This window comes from Eufriesea mexicana, unplaced genomic scaffold, assembly GCF_001483705.2.
Source record: "Eufriesea mexicana isolate 0111107269 unplaced genomic scaffold, ASM148370v2 scaffold3653, whole genome shotgun sequence".
In the NCBI taxonomy this organism is placed as follows: Eukaryota; Metazoa; Arthropoda; class Insecta; order Hymenoptera; family Apidae; genus Eufriesea; species Eufriesea mexicana.
The window spans coordinates 91666-109037 of record NW_016911671.1 but is presented as its reverse complement, the minus strand read 5'-3'; the positions used below and the strand labels follow the sequence as shown (position 1 = coordinate 109037).

Here is a 17372-nt window from a genome sequence, read left to right as displayed (position 1 = left end):
AAAGAGAGAGAGAGAGAGTGGGAGAGTGAGAGAGAGAGAGAGAAAGAGAGAAAGAGAGAGAGCAGGAGCGAAGGAGAATCATCAAAACGATCGTGATGGTGCGATGGTAGGCTACAGGTCTACTATCCGCGACCCTGATCGGTGACCCTGGCGGTTTTTAGAAGCGCCTCGCTGCGATCAGCGTTAGATTGGCGGCCGACACGAGGGTGCTGACGTTGTTGCTCGTATTCGTGGCTCCTTGGCTGGTGGTGGGTCACTTCTTACTCTTCTTGGTGGGCGGCTCCTGCACGTCTTGTGAGTCTTCGGTATCCTCGCTGTCTGTCGGTCGCGGCGTGTTGTTGCTATCATCGTTGTCGTTCGTGGCGAGGGAATCGTTCGTGTCTTCGCTGGCGACGGCCACTGTAATCGGCGTAGCGGGTTTATCCATCGAGTCTTCGGTGAAGGACGTGGTCATGCTGTTCTCGTCGATGGCCGCCGGATCAATACTGCCTGGTTCCTTACCGTTCACTGCCACTTCCTGATTGCTGTCGTCCGACGGTTCTGTCGCTTCGCCGTTGCTGGGCGGATGAGAGTTGCCGTTCTCTGTGGAGCCTGGAATGCCGTCCAGTAGCTCTGGCTTCAGCTCGGACGCCACGTAGTGGGTCCATAGGGCGAGCTCCACCCTATGGGGGCTCCATGTTTTGCCATTTGACGCTGGAATAAACAAAACGAAGAAACGAATTTTAAAACGTTCATTCGATACGATGCGAATCGTCGAAATGTCGATGTTTGCTCGAAGATATCTCTTCACCGAGTATGGGGGTTATATAATATGTCCTAGTCGACGAAACCGATTGATAGTGACACGTTGATACGAATCCAAATACAGAACCTGACACGTGTTTGAACATATGTATTCCGATAATAGATGAAGAGTTTTACAAGGTAAATCAGACCTATGAAAATTTATACCCGAGTAAAGTATCTTTTCCTTTTTTTTTTTCTCTTTTTACTTGTCAGGCAAGTTTGCAAGGAAACTCTGCTCGGTGATTAACGACGATGACTGGGTAAACGTATTAACAGAGACACTCACTTTGTTTGTTCAGCCTCTCCACGGTATTTTGAATGTGCTGAACAAAGTTGAGGTACTCCTTGATAGTATAATCGATGCCATCGATTTCCGGTATTGCCATCAGACATTCGTCCGCCATAAAGGGCGCACTCTCCGGTGATGCTGCTGCCAATAGGGCCGACGCCATCGTGGTGCCTACTCCTTTCAAGTTCGAGAGGGCAGTAATCGCCTGTTCAATGTTCGGAAGCTTTTTGAACGCCTTCTTCGTTTCCGCCATCACTGCACGGGGGGTGTTCACTTTTATTAAATAGGACACTTGAGGATAGAACTTCCCACGCTGCAAATATAAAGACAATTACGCGTTTAAAAAAAGGAATCACGACGTGGTAGCCTAACTAGTTAAAAGCCACGAAAGAATCATTTCCTTTTCCATTCGAATCGTCGACGCTTTTGGTGTGTGAGATAGACGGTATACGAGTTACACACTCTTCCAAGCTGACGTATATATTATTCAAGACAGCAGATTTAAAACTCGTAAAACGTCAATTGATTCGGGTTATCCGTGTGTTTTAATTTGAAACAGTAATAAAATAAGGAAAAAGAATATTTCAGTGTATTAGAGTCTGATCCAGGTCCTTCAATTTCCCACTTAAACAACTGTCTTACTCTCTTAATGCAAGTTCAATAAACTCGACTTATATTCGTAGTGGATCATGAAGATATATAAATCAATTGTATATCTTTAAAATTATCGAGCGTCTACATCTAATACTTCACATATATCACTAGGAACCTATATACCACCGTCCTACAAAAACCAGTTGAAACAGAAGTCATTAGGCTCCTTCCTCGTAAGTGGGCCTATAGCCCTAAGATATCAGTCTGTGCCTCTACTCGATGATTTAATTTACGACCTCTCGCCACATAGTGGCTGGCACTTATATCATTGCGCTGTCATCAATTCTCTTTCATCGGAACGTGAAACTGCAACTAACCGTAATCGTTCTCTTCTCTCTTCGGTAAAGAAAAATCGAGTCACAAGAAGTTAACTACGTCTAATCTCCAAAAAATCGAAATAGACTATGTTAGAAATCCACTCACTATTTGCTTCCATTTCATCGTTTGCACCAGTTCCTCGTGATTGAGATGCGCGTCCTTGCCGCGTGACTTGATCCTCTTTGGAAGCTCATTCTGATACCTGTGAACAGAAAACGTCACCGGATGGTCAGGCAAACGCTCATGTGCAAGCGGAACGTTAGGGTATGCAAGATCATGGTTATAGGGACCGATTACGTAACCAGCTGGAACGTGGAACATAGGAATCGCGGAATACTGATTAAAAATGCAGCCGCAAGAAGCGGTTTTCCACCTACTGATGCTCACGTGGGCTGAGCTGACAGCGGCATTGGAACACGAGCCAAATCGAGGACACGTTCGCCACGTTGGGTTTTCCAATATCCTGTCAAACTTCCTTCTACTCTATTTCTATATTTTCCTCTATTTTAACATCCTCTAATCTGCAACCTATGTTTACCTCTTCGTTACAATTACCATCCGTAACTATTCCGATGCTGATTAGTTTGTAATGTGCAATTTTATGCTAACTCGTTATTGGTTTGAGTTTACTGGATTAGCCTTTCTACCAAGTTGGAAGAAGCCTCTTCGTTGGATTCATAATCGAGGTAACAAACGTGTCGGCTTGACAACTACCAGTTTCATCAATGTGTATATAACGACAACAAAGGGCAAAATCGTTAAACCAAGATTGGATATTAATTATGCTCCAAACACCTTCGAATACCGCTCGTCTAGCTACTAATTGCATCCTCCTCCAACCTTCACCTCCACTCTGGATTTTCATAATTTAATAATCGTCTAACTTTAATATTCGCTGATCATAGGGCCGTGTGTTAGTTTATTTCCATAAATTTGAATGCATTTAAATACGAACCGTTGATAAGGGACCACCTCGAATCCGAGCCGATTTCGCGTGCAACTTGGGCAGGATTCGTGGAGAAACGTATATATTTGTTTGTCTCCCACCCCTCCGTTTTCGTCTTTCCTTTTTTCGAGAATCTGGTTTTCGTTTGGTGGCAAACGTCCCGGTTCAGGTAACGTTTCCTCTTTTTCCCACCGCTCTTTCTTTGTCCCCATTATTCGGGTCATCGACACGGGACAAGTTCTCTGTTCTTCGGTGGCTGCATCCGTGAAACACGGCCGTGCAACGAGAGGAATAGAGAGGGGTGGCACTCTGCAGCGTGGTTTTATTGTAGGTACTTTCGGAGGTCGCTTGAGATCAGCTGTTTGGCTGAACGGCTAAACTTAGTTACGGATAGTTTGTATTCCATTCATATAATACGACACTTGGACGCGTGTTTCCTTCAATTACGGCTACTCGGTCGATGCGCTTTTCGAAAGAAAGCACGTGGATCATCCATGGGCCTGGTAATTAGCCAGCTAAGGTAATTGGAACGGATGAAGTCGATGCGTGTAATTCGTAATCACGTTTGGTCTTTTTTCCCTTCGTATGCACTTGCTTCTTTATTGATGAGTGTATATATATATATATCGATGTACAATATATATATAATAAGTAGGACATGCGTACGTTGAGCGTAACTTTTAAGATTACGAAGATTATAAAGATACCATTGAGCTTGTCTGATGAAGATCCAAGTGGATATTTTACGATGCAAATTATTTTTGATAAAACTGTAAATATTCAATGCAATTACTTCATAACACGTGAAAGTTAAGTTGTATGTTTCTATTTCTTGATTACTAGCTTCAATTTATGTATAGTTAGCTGCGTGCCATGAATTGTTACATAAAATAAATTATAGTATGTGCATAATAATGTAATAATAATTTCGTGTTTTATATGTAAGAATTCCTTTGCATTTTTCATAAGTAATCACGCCCTTCTTTGTAATTAGTTCCAGAAGATTTTCTCCTACTTTTTCTCTTCCTTTATCACTTTTAAGAATCCCAACAAGATTAAAGAAAATTACGAATTACATGTTACAGCGAAACGTTGATTTCTTGTTAAAATCTTGAAAGAAAAAAGGAACGGCACACCTCTTTTGCTTTTATGGAACGTGGCGAAGCGATTCTCAGCATGTTTCCAGCTCGCACGCTGTGGCTAAGAAGCAAGGATAGAGCGACGGAATGGTTCGAAGATTAGGATTTTTGGTTTGCGGTGAATCTCGGACGATAATGAAGCGTATTATCACGAAAAGAGGAAGGGTATCGGGGAAACCGTAGCAGTTGGTTTGTCCCACAGCCAAAAGTAATTTCTCAAACGAGAGTTCAACTGCCGTTCCTCTCCGTTATTTCTTCTCTTCTTTTTTTCTGTTACTTTTGTTGCCCTTTCCTCGCAATAAAGCGTAGATAAGAATACAATGGATTCTTTTCCGGGCAAAATAAACCCAGCCAGATATTCCAATAATAATTCACCGAAACTCGCTAGAACGAGAATTTCTAAAAGGCAGATGAGTTTTGGATTTGACTGTAACAAATGTTCAAGATTGTAAATCAAATTGGTGTAAAAAAATTCTTAAAAAGAAAGAAAAAATAAATTGGATAAAGAATAACAAAAGTTGTATACAATCTGGTAAATCTTTCTGTATATACCCACTTTACGTGAATTTTTATTCTATTTCTTATTATTACCTCGTTGTTATATTACAAATATTACTTATTAGCTTTTCTTCTCTATTTCTTATTTCTGCACCAGTATTTCTTACGTTACTTATAATATATGTTAGCGCCTATATATATAGGGTGTATGTCTGTAAATAAATAAATAAATATATAAATCGATAAAAAGGTGTATGATAGAAAACAAGGATTACTTGGTAAAAATAAAAGGTTTCTACTATTTTCTTTGAAAAAAGAAGCGAGATATTGGATTGCTTCTCTTCAACTGGCTTCGAGTTAGAAAGTATAGACAAAGAAGCCCCAAAAATGACTTACGGTCACTTGATTCTCGTCAATCGTTGAATTAATACTAAACGTAGGCGTTTCTTGTGATTTCCAGGGGAAATCACACCTGTCTCTATAAGGATGAATATATTTCATTAAAGGAAATGGTATTCGTTTGATCGTTAAATGGCTTTAACTGATTTGCCGCGGACCTACAGGAAATTCCAAAACCTTACAAGCTCATGACGCAACCATATATGGATTTGCTATAAGCTACTACTATACAGACCATTATTATAACCCACGAAGTATAGAAGTATATTTAAAGACACGTAGACAAATATATCTGTAGTCAACATAACCTACAATTAATAACAACTTTAGCCACTTACACTTTCCTCTTCTTCCTTAAAAGAGAAAGAAAGCTCCGTTTAACAAAGGATCAAACGATCGAAATGAAAAGCGACGCGCGATATCCGCATCGTTATTCAACGCCGATTGTCCCCGTAGAAAGTCGAAAAACAATCGTCCGAGTGGCGTAACGGTGTATTTCTTTGGTACGCTTCTTTTGAGCCATAGCTCGAAACCTTTTCAGGACGGAGGCTCGCGCAACCATTTTGAGAGGCTCTCGCACGCCACGCAACGCGCGCAGCTCCCCGCGAAAACAACCTTGACACAATCGCCGGTGCTTTAACGCCGAGTAGGAATTGTGCCTCGCGAGCCTTATTCTTCCACCTCGCTTCTACGACGATCCTCTGGGCTCTTTTATTCTTCCTTTATCCCCACTATTCCCCCACACCTGCTGGTAATCCACGAATATTTCGCGAATTCCAAGAGAACCAGTCTTGGAAACCAAACGTGCACGGGACCGTGCCTTCGCGACGGGCTTATTTTCACAGGCGTTTTAAAACACCACGTTGCCAAATGCACCGGCACGAATCGTTTCTCGGCCGATCATCGTTGGAAATGCGTCCAAGGGGTTAACGGAGGAACGAATTTGCGAATGGCACGGAACGGAACGGAACGGAACGGAACGGAACGGTATGAAATGGAGAAAATGGGAAACGGAGAAGATAAAGTACACGAAAGGAGCTCGCGTGATAGTTACTTGGGTTTTCTAGTTGTGATTCATGAGTCTCTTGTTTGATTCATCGGCATGTTTGTGCCGGATTATTGAAGTAGGTAGGTGTTAGGGTTTTTTATCCAGTTAGATGAGTCTAGCGTCATATAATCATATTATATGACTATACTATTCAGGGTTTCCAAAGGTTATTGAAATTTCTGAAAAATTTTATTTGCCCGATGCTTTTATCGAAAGATTCGATAAATACCAAGGATGAAATATTTAGAAATTTCATATTTCAAAATTCAGATATCCTAGTAATATAGTTACAGGAATTTTCTGGTTTTATTATAAAGCCAATTACTGGAATTTTTCCGAGATTTCAGTTAACCAAATATTTAGAAAAATAAGCGAACACAAGAGATTAAATACCTTTAAAAATGTCTGCGTTTAATTTTCGAAACCCAATCTTCGTAATATCGGTATTGAAATTTTTCAGGAAATTGCGACGAAATCGATCTTTATCGATTAAAGAGTAAAATCCCCAATATGGTTAACCTCGTCGTATCACCGCAATCTATTCAAATCTTACATCAATCCAAATTCCTATAAAACGTTTCCACGCGATATTAATTATTGGAACTGAGATGCTACATGTAAATAGGTAATTATGAAAGTGAAAATATCGAAATCAGCGTAAATAGGTAAATATGAAAGTGAAAATATCGAAATCAGCGTAAAATGAACATGATGGAAACAAGTTTGAGAACTCTCAGAACCTTAAGCTCATGACGATGACTATATTGTCGAAACTTGTCTGTTCACACAGTTCACGGTTGACGAAATCAACGTAGCCATAGAAACGCAGCGAAGACGATGAAACACGTCGATTTATCAGGATCACAATACGTAGAAGAAACCTGGTAACGATGACCGGGACGACGAAATTCGATCGCGGACCGTTTGACCCGGACACTTCCATCGTTTTAACGAAGTCGTGAATCAGCGAAAATGTTTCCACCAAACGTGGTTGCGTATAATAAACGGAAAATCCGATAATATAGGAAAACATAATGGGATCGCCGATTTACACCCGTTTTCTCCATCGACTTACGAAGGGATCCATACTCGTTTCTTTGCTTTCGGTACCACGTTGCCCTCGGGTTTCTTCAAACTGCGAACCGGAAAAGCGTAATTTCACCATGGCAAAAACTTGCGGTTTGCCCGCTAGCAAAAGTTGCTTTCCACCTGTCCCTTGTTGAAGAAAGAATTCTGGTTATTGGAGGTGAGACAGTCGATGCACTTTGTAATTTTTGGACAGTCAATATTATAATTTTTGCAGTACGGAATAGGAATTTAGGATTTTTTTTTTATTCTTACGTGGTTATTACGAGAAGGTTAAACAGGTGAAGCATTGCAAATTAAGCAGGAAAAATACAACATGACGCTGATAATCTGCAATGTGTTATTTAATTTTATTTAATTTGTGAAGATGGAAAAGTGAATGTTTATTGCATGAATAAATTAAGAAATGTTTCTAATTTTTTTCTTTTTTCTTATGGGAATAAACTTTTGTTTTCAGAAAACTTTTTAACTTGAAAGCGTGGTTGAATTCGATGAAATTAAGACATTTTCTTCAAATTTTCATATGACTCTGTTCCTAATTGGAAAATTGATAAATTTGGAAAGCTCTGATTACTAAATTATCTCAATGAACGTTTTTCGATATTCACAAGGCGAGGCTGATTAATCGTAAAGCACGTAATTAAACGCTGGAATGCTCGTGAAAAAAATGCAAAATCCAATCCCACACTTTCAGTAGACCGGAACATTTTCCAACAATAAGTAACTTAACTGTTTATTTATGCATGCAAGAATCGTGTAAAGAGGAAATGTTTACATAGAGTACATACATAGTAATTATTGAAACTATAATATCTTGGTCGTAATAACATAGATATAAAATCCAGGCGAATTATTTATTCATAGCCGACACGAAGCTATCCTGATTTCTCCTTTGTCAAGAATAATAAAGAAAGGGTTTCAAGAATCGATAACAGGAAGATCGAATTGTAGAGTTTAAAGGGCAAGTGAGGCGAGTGCCAAAAATAAAAATTACTCCTTCTGATGAAGATAAATGTAATTTCCATACTAAATACGATGGTAAACACTGTGAGAATGATTTATTTTAGCTTTCAGAACTATCGCAGGACAAAAGTAGTTGCCAAAATTAACAAACCTATGTTTTCTATTTATACTGAAGATCTTCGTTTATGCACTCGCGTCGTTTGTCATTTTAACTTCTTAATTATCATCGATTACACGCGATTTGAACCTCATCGGTTACAAAAGTGTTTTAATTTAAACAATTGTAAACTACTTAAATTTATCTGTGTACATTCTATATTGGTTTTAATAGTATCTATCGATATCTTTTATCGCGCGAAATATGAAGTTCAAATTAAAAGTAGATAGGGTAAGATTAAGTGACCTAATCCTAAATGTTGCAGGCACCTATGACTCAACGATACCAGTTGAGAATTAAGAAAAGGATTAAAGAAAGTACTTCTCGAAACTTTCACCTTATCCGTCCGATTACTCGACGTATTGAATATCTTTGAAAGCGTACTTGTCGTATCATCTTTATCTGAATGTAAAAGACCTGAAAAAGTTCAAGCACCGGCAGATATGCGGTTGGTATTCAGTTTGCGAGTCACACAGGCAAACCGTATCCGCAATCCTTGTAAGTTTATCCTCTTAAGAAGCTACTTGCGGTGTACTTTTATGCGGTGCTCGGTTGGTACAAAAGAAAAAAGAGTATCAATGAGGAGAAAGCCCATTTCGAGGAGACAACTGTCTTCGGCTTGCATCGTCAGGGGCTGTTCAGCCACGAAGCACACGTGCTGTTACGCAATTGCTCCTCGCGGTGTTAGAAAAACAAACGGTGGAAAGAGAAATAATTAGTGGGACACGGGTGGAAATGTTTGAAAAATTCGTCGACCAAGTGTTACACTCCTATGCAACGTTATTAAGTCCAGAAGGGAAATAAATAAAATTGAGTGGACTGAACTGGTTGTAATAATCGAATTTAGACAGTAGTCTAGATTGATTAAAGATATTTGATTAAAAGTTCTTTGATTTTAGACATAATAAATGTGTTATTCGGTATTTGAAATATTGCAATTTAATAATTATCGAGAAAACTACATTAAAGAAACTTGAAAATTAATAGTTAATCCCGATGAGTATTACGATTTAAAGGTGAAATACCATGTAAAAAATGGAACGCTAAAGGAATTTGGAAATGAAGAGCAGTCGATGATTGATAATATTTCAAGTACCGTTAGACGTAATGATATACCGAAAAGATCGGTGTATAGAATACACTCGATGTAAAAATTTCAATCGAGTATTATAACTCCATGGGACTGGTAAATAGCCACGTTTTGCGCTGCTATCCAAACATCTCAGCACCCACGATAATTCCCACTGACGCACACGATTTAACATCCACTTTTGACCACTCGACATGATTCGAGAAATCAGACACACCGTGTAATGATGACAAGGCATCGGTAGACGTCGTAGAAAAGTAGCCTTGACGTAAACAAGCTTTGCCGGGAATGAAAACAACGGTACTCCCTTCCTACTTCTTCAAGCTGGAAGAAGAAGCTGGCTTGCAACGTCTTTCGACTTGGAAATCATGCACAGAACTGCAAATTTCCGGTTAATTATCAATAAAGCAAGACCACATGGAGTATCATCCTCTTACGTATACCAAATGATTCAGTAAAATCATTTATTCGCCACTCACTGCGTCCATCGACTTCCGTTGGGACTTGAAATCTGAATAGACTCCTTGTCTCGGGCCTTTGACACGAACACGCGTTTCTCTGAAGTCAACAATTAAGTTTATCGTAATCGCCGATTCGGCTGACACAAATTCGCTTCAAGGTGGATCAACCATCGGGGCATAAAGATCGCCACGAAGAGCCAAGGTTGCAAAGGGGACGCGAAGACGTAGAGTTTGATCTATGTGGAATTGACAAAAACAAAGCAGATCAGGGGCGGAAGAGGCACTGTTGAACAAAGAATGAATAATTAAACGGTGGAACGCGCGATCATGGATGGCGAAGATTCCATTATTATTGCCCGATTCCCGTAGTAGCAGGAAAGACTAAAAAGCCGTAACGTGGAATTTAACGAGTCTCGAACCTGCCTTTAATTAATTAAGCCAGACGTGACGCCAGTGGAATTGCAGCTCGCGCCGTGGAAACCTCGTTGTCGCGGACGCTAGTCAACGTGAACTATCCCGGTTCAGGCATTCGCTCAAATTTCGACGAGTTTACCAGCATCTATAGTTTCGTCGATGGAGAACCGAGCAAATCGGATTTCCCTTGATAAATCCTCGTTTTTATCGTCGCCGCGCTCCGAATTCCGCGCGTCGGTCTTGATAAACGAGCTTTATCCAACGCCTTGTCTTTGGTAATTTGTGTAACGAGAGAAGATTGATTCTTAAGGGACTGCTATATTGTAAGTCGAATCGATAATTCCTTGCAGTCGATAAGAGATAATTGATACTGACTGCCTGGCTCAGGGGAAAAATAATGGATGTTGCGTTTTTTTAATTTGAGGTTAGTCCAAGTTCGGTAGAAAAATAATACGATTGTACGTTGCTGTACATACTCGTAAAGGTCTGGTAATTTATAATAATCCTCTAAATAAATACGGATCCTAAATATTGATTTGATACTTATGTCATATTTAAGGGAAAACGAACTTGCTCCACTTTTTCACTAAGTCATTGGAATATTTTCACCCGCACAATTTTAACTTGGAAATATCTTCTTTTTGTTAAATCAAATGTACATCTTCAAGCATTAATAACGAATTAGAGTAGGTTTGTCACGTGTAATTAATCTTTAATGTGCTGTATATCAAATTAGGACGAATGAATAAAATAAAACAAGCCTTCATAATATTGACATAACCGTGCGTCCTTTATAATTTACGGAACTCCGTCTTGTTGTATAGCAGTCAGCGTTTAGTATCGAAATAATCTTATTTATCAAATACATCTAACGATAAAGATCTAAACGAAACACGATCATTGATTAATTATCACGGAGAATGCTTTCGTTTTCGATCTTACTCAACGTAAAAAAGAACAACACGACACGAAACCGTCTTTGTCAACAATAGAACCAGACTAGATTTAACGTAATTCACGGCGCAACCTCGATGAGATATACTTACTCGCACGGTTGTCTAGTTTGTTTGGTACTCGTGTATTTAAATCGCAGTATTTAGGGAAGAAACAAAAATAGTTTGGCTGATTTAACTGTTGAAAAAAGAATTGCGAAAACAAGAGTGGAGAAAGGTTCGTTAATCGTGTCCGAGCGAGTCAAGGTAGTTGTGTGACGCCGTGAAAGCGACGCCGGCGAGTCGCCTCTTTCACTGGCATCGTTGCCAGCGCGACGGTCGGTCGAAAATCCGTTTAATATTGACGAAAATATAGAAAAACGTATAGAACAAATCGTATCCTGTTTTTCCATGTATCATGGAGCCCTTTGAATAGTTTTTAGACGCACTATTACACAAACAACACTAGGAGAAATGGTAAGAGACGAGCATAATGGCAACGTCGAGACTTCCCCGATGAGGTGGCACAAAATTCCCACGAAAATTCCTCGGTCAATATTATCATGGCAAAAGGTAATATTAAATATGTATTAGTACAACTAACCGAAGAGCGTATTATAGAACGATGAGTAAGTGAAAAGAAAAAAAGTGAGTTAATGGAATCACCACGTGACAACACGAGTCCTTTCTACGGATACTTTAAAGATGAACTACTGGCCACGTCTTTCGAAGTCGGCGCTCTTCGCGATCGTCGTTGATCATAGCAATAGGAGAGAGTAAATATACTATCTGGAATTGTAGCTAGTCTCATGAGGGGGCCATACGGGTACACACACAACGTGCGGTATGTGGTGGCAACTGGCGCGCCACGGGTTCATTGTCCCGTGTGTGCCCGTGGTGGAAGCCCCTCGTTGAAAAGGAGGGCCCGTGTATCGGGCGTAATATGTCGACGAAATATCGGACAATATAGTGAACTTACCAGTCGTCCAACTTGATCAGTTCTTCGGGCTTTTTTGTCTTGTGATCGGCCTTGAGTCTGAGGGCCTGCGGATAAAGCTCCAAGACGTGTTCGAACTGACTCGCTGTGCCCTCCACGAAGAAAGTTGCTGTGTCTTTCACGGAAGCCATTGTGATAACTGAGCTTCGACAAACGGCCGTTGGGGCGCAGCACTATCGCCTCTGTGCACTATACACGTCTTCGTCGCTCCCCCTCAAGAGTCTCTATCCTCTTCTTTCCTCTCCTTCCTCTTCTATCCTCGTCTAGCGGTGTCTCGCTTTCTTTCCTTCTCCCTCTCTCACTTTTCCGTACACCCCTCTCCGCGCGTGCCACGGGAGAGGACCGACCACGCGAGAAATCCTATTTTACCCTCTGACTCGTTCGAATTCTCTCGGTTTCACCGGCGGCGGTGATACGCGACACACGCGTGGGACGCGTTCACGATCGGCGCACACACAGTCGGTCAATGAGAGAGAGAATATCGACGATAGCACGCGTGTAAAGCGGACTTCGCTGCCAGTCTCTCTCTGTCTCTTTCTCCTTCTGGCTGTTTTTCGATTTCCTTGAAAGATATTTCTTCACGTTTCCAGAATAATGTTCTAGCTTGATACTACCCACGATATATTATACGTACAAGGAAAATGTTTACACGAAACGTAATGTGGTGCAGAGCTACGAGGTCTCGTGCGTACACTCTCGTAAGGGAAAATCACCGTAGTTACACGCCGAGAACTCGCCTTCGGACCTCGTTCGACTGTCCCGGGTGGGGAGCGCGACTCGACGTCGCCAATAGGGAGCAGCACTGCTCGGCGTGTTTCTGACTTCTCTCTTTTCCCCTTGATCCCTCTCTCTCTCTCCGTCACGTCCTTCCACCTCTTTCCACCACCCTTATTATTTGTACCGAAAATTTCAACCGTTGCGTGCGAGCACGCACGCACGAGGATCAACGATACGGGATGACGATAAATGATAGAATCAATATCTATGAGAGGAATATTGCACTTTGACTCCTCTGAAGTCTGAAGACAAAAAGGAGAACGTGCAAGATACGCGGCAATCGGAACGCAAAGAACCTCCTTTCTCCTCTCAAGTCTCTGTCGAGCACTTAAGAGCACCCGTGTTTCCCTCGGCGCCAGATCCTTCCTCTTTTTTCCCTCGCTCTCTCAGAGAGCTTCGTACGAATGCATGCGGTTTCCCCGCCGGATATCCGCGAAGTATAGACTGTCTCCCCCACCTCTTAGTAGTTCTCGTACACGCACGTATGCACCGATCTACGAAGGAACTCTCGGAATACACACGGTCCTCGCGTACTTCAATCGTCCGTCGCGCGACTATACACGCGCGTTCCGCAAGGGTACGTACCCCCTTCTCGCTCTATTTACTCACGATCGTTTTTGATCCTCCCGTTTGTCAGAATTCGTTGTCCGGACTATTCCTATATAACTGTTCGTATACCTTCGTGTCGTGCAGGAAAATTTTACGCTGAAGCGTCGACGAAATTCTGTTGACGATCTCATCGACGGCAACGGTGACGGTGATGACGAGAAGACAACAAGGACAGCGATGAACGGTCGCCGTCTTTTTCCCTCGCGAGAAACGGCCTCGGTTTAGCTCCACCACACGTCCGCCTCCGTACGAATCCACGTTCGATGGCTGTATACGCGCGCCTGCCTCTGCACGACTCCTCACACTATGTCTCTCTGTCTGCCTATTTGGATGAGCGCGTGTGAGTGCGCGCGCGCATTCACGACCGACCGAGCGAGCGAGCGAAAGAGCGGGCAGAACGAAGCTCGAAGCCTTCACTCGAAAAACGGGAACACACGGAGTGTAGTGCGCGCTTAGGCAAAGCCACGTATAGCCAATCGCTTGCTCTCTCTGTATGCTGACTGTAGTGAAACGTCCGACCGACTGAGGGCAGCGCCTTCGCTGCCTTCTGCTCGTCCCCTTTTCCTCTTGCCTCTCGGGACTGTGCACCACCACTAAAACGTCCGACCCTATATCTCCCCTCTACGTAGATCCGCTCCCACTCGGTCGTTAGCTCTCTCTCTCTCTCTCTCTCTCCCTCCTCTCTCTTTCTTGCGCGTGTGAGTGCGCGCGCGCATTCACGACCGACCGAGCGAGCGAGCGAAAGAGCGGGCAGAACGAAGCTCGAAGCCTTCACTCGAAAAACGGGAACACACGGAGTGTAGTGCGCGCTTAGGCAAAGCCACGTATAGCCAATCGCTTGCTCTCTCTGTATGCTGACTGTAGTGAAACGTCCGACCGACTGAGGGCAGCGCCTTCGCTGCCTTCTGCTCGTCCCCTTTTCCTCTTGCCTCTCGGGACTGTGCACCACCACTAAAACGTCCGACCCTATATCTCCCCTCTACGTAGATCCGCTCCCACTCGGTCGTTAGCTCTCTCTCTCTCTCTCTCTCTCCCTCCCTCCTCTCTCTTTCTCTCCCTCCTCTCTCTCTCTTTCTCTCTCTCTCTCTCCCTCTCTCTTCTCTATTTATCTATCTATGTATCTATATATCTCTCCCTCTATCTATCTATCTATCTGTCTATTTCTCTTTCTCTTTCTGTCTCACTACTTGTCTCTCTCTTTTTCCCTCTTATCCCTGATCTATCTTTCCTAGTACGTAAAACGTAGGAATGGAAGTGATGGATTGCGTTTTATCATATATAATATCTCACACTGAAATTCGTTCGTCGTTTTGACGACAAACTGTATTATTTCTCGTGCGACCCCTCTTCGTGGACTCTCACGAGCAGCGGACGCGCTCGATACCTCCTCGTGAAGGCGCGTACCGTTCGCTCGATCGCGCTGGGTCGTCCGACTGGAAATCGATGCTAAAGCCGGGGTAGAGGCGCGCCAGTGGTGCCGTACCACGGCTGGCACACCGCGTGCTCTAACACAACGTCGATACTGTTGTGTGCGCGCCTGAACACACCGTCACACTCTATACTGAGCAAGGTTAAATGGTGTTGGTAGACAGGGTCGTGTACACGGGCGGAGTTGTGTGCAACGCGTCACGGCTACGGATATACATACGTGTGCGCCAGAAGTGGCTCGAATACGCACAAAAGGGCATATGCGGAAAGAAGACTCTTGCAACCCTTGTGGGATACGAACATTTTGAAAAAGTCTGCATGCTTTGAACACTCCCAAAAGGGCGACGATTGGACGGCTGCAAAGCGTAGAGGGGGTAAATGTGTTTTTTCATGCTTGTGGAGGAAGATCACGAGACGGATGCCGGAGCCGTTGCGAAACGAGCGATTTCACAATTTTGTAAACGCGACGACATGCGCTGTACTTCCGTGCTTACGAGCTTAATGACGTTCGTTCTGCGAATCGGCGAGTTGAAACTCAATTAAGGGGACACGCCATAGGATTATCGTTCTTTTTCTACAAATATTTCTCGAAAATATTTTCCGGCTCTTTTTATAAAACTAATCGAATATTTTAATAATAATAACCTCAAAAATTGAATTTGTTAATCTTCAATTGCTTTTTACTTTCTCCTTTATTCTAACAATTCGTTAATTTTACATCTTCTACTTCTTCCTCACTAGTGTCCGTGACCATCGTACAAAATTGCAAGTAGCAGAGAAACTTATGGTTGTTCTTCGAAACTTTTGCTACATGTATGTATCTCGTGTAAGGGTTTGCTCTGCTATGTCGTGTGTGTGCATATACGTAAAAGAACAGGCGTTCTTTGTAACCTAGTATACTCCAACACCATCGTACACTATATGCTACGCTGTGTGGTAGTTGCTGCCATATAATCATTCATGTGCTAGTGTTAGTCGACGATACCGGTGTATTCGTGTATACTGTATATCGTCGTGGGATCTCGCTTCGCCGTCAGCCCATGAGTACCATAGCGAACGGCTCACTACCAATGTCAGCATCACCACTACTGATGCACTGTATAGCTGCTATAGTCAGTCGAGTGTACTGGTGGAAAGTGCCGAGCGAGCGCTTGCGCTTCGGTAACTTTCCATTGTCGTTGCTTCTGCACGGCAAGAACGAAGAAACTTACCGAGAATCTTTCGAAACTTTGGAATCACGAACTGTTACCCTAACCTCTACGTATCAAGAAAACATAAAATTTAAACAATTAGTTTCTTTTCGATAATATTTTTTTATTTTAGAGTTTTAAAATGTAGTATCAGAAATGATTTCGTGACTGTGTTTGAAATTATGTACTTTTCCTTTAACGTGCATCCAAATTCAGAAATTTTATTGCATTTTCTTTACTTTAGAAAACAGAGTGAAAATTAGAATTATTTTAAAAATTCTCGAATACTTATAGCTTTCAATGGTAAGTATAAAGGTTATAAGAATTAGTGTGTGCCTATTGAATTTTGAAATCTGAGGGATCAGCGCCAAGCGAAGAATTTAAAGCTTCGCCAGGTATGCGCGCATGAACAATAGTACAGGTAGTCGGATATTGAGTGGCGGGGGTTGTATGAAAGTTTGATTTATTTTCAATGGTGATCAAAACGTTTTCAATAATTATTACTTATTGAAATTAACAGTACTTCATTTAGCTACAAAAAAATAAAAATTTATAAATTATATTCCATAGTATTTCAAATGAAAATTAAAATTCCTGCAGAGATAATCATCATACTGAAAAATTAAAAACTGTTAACAAATTGTAATATTTTAATTAAAATGGGATTTAATTAAAACATGAATGCCTGGCCGAATAATTAGATTGAAGGATATTAAATCTCCTCTTATTTACCATTAGATGAGATATACTCAAAATATTAAAATCGTAAAAGGTAAGGTAAAAAATTATTGTTTCAATGATATTTTATAAGAGCAAATTTGCTGTTTACGCGATTTTAAATGTCCATAGGGAGAGGCGAATCTCGTAATTAATACGCGGGGGAATATTCGGTGGTGAGAAACGACCGATTACTGGAACTCAACCCCGTAGGCCTAGCATGAGTTACGGGTAATGTTACGGGGGGACGGACCGAAGAGAAAGACGAAGAGAAAGGCCGGTTTTCTTCTGAAGCGCGTTTTAGCAGGCAACAGAACCAGGCAGCCGGCCATAAGCCCCGCATCATGGCCGTCGACTCACCGTTATGTACGGAGTATCGGTGAAGCCCTCGTGCCCCCTATACAAAAGAGAGAGGCCCGACCCCCTCTGTCCCTCGGGCGCTTGAAATTCAACCCCGGCACTGCCTGCTGCTGC

General features: G+C 42.0%; 1 protein-coding gene across 2 annotated transcripts; it reads right to left on the bottom strand.

The window, feature by feature from the left end:
* Positions 1–6: 6 nt before the first annotated feature.
* Amun (protein amun) lies at positions 7–13654 on the bottom strand. 2 transcript variants are annotated; one of them, XM_017905161.1, is made up of 5 exons: positions 12160–13654; positions 2153–2249; positions 1073–1388; positions 502–693; positions 7–399 (listed from the first exon to the last, which is right to left on the bottom strand). In XM_017905161.1, exons 1-5 carry the CDS (start codon positions 12306–12308, stop codon positions 254–256), a joined length of 900 nt encoding a protein of 299 aa, XP_017760650.1. In that variant the 5' UTR covers positions 12309–13654; the 3' UTR covers positions 7–253. The 2 variants fall into 2 exon arrangements, with proteins under 2 accessions (XP_017760650.1, XP_017760649.1); XM_017905160.1 differs by having other exon boundaries at positions 7–693.
* Between the last annotated feature and the right edge of the window lie 3718 nt (positions 13655–17372).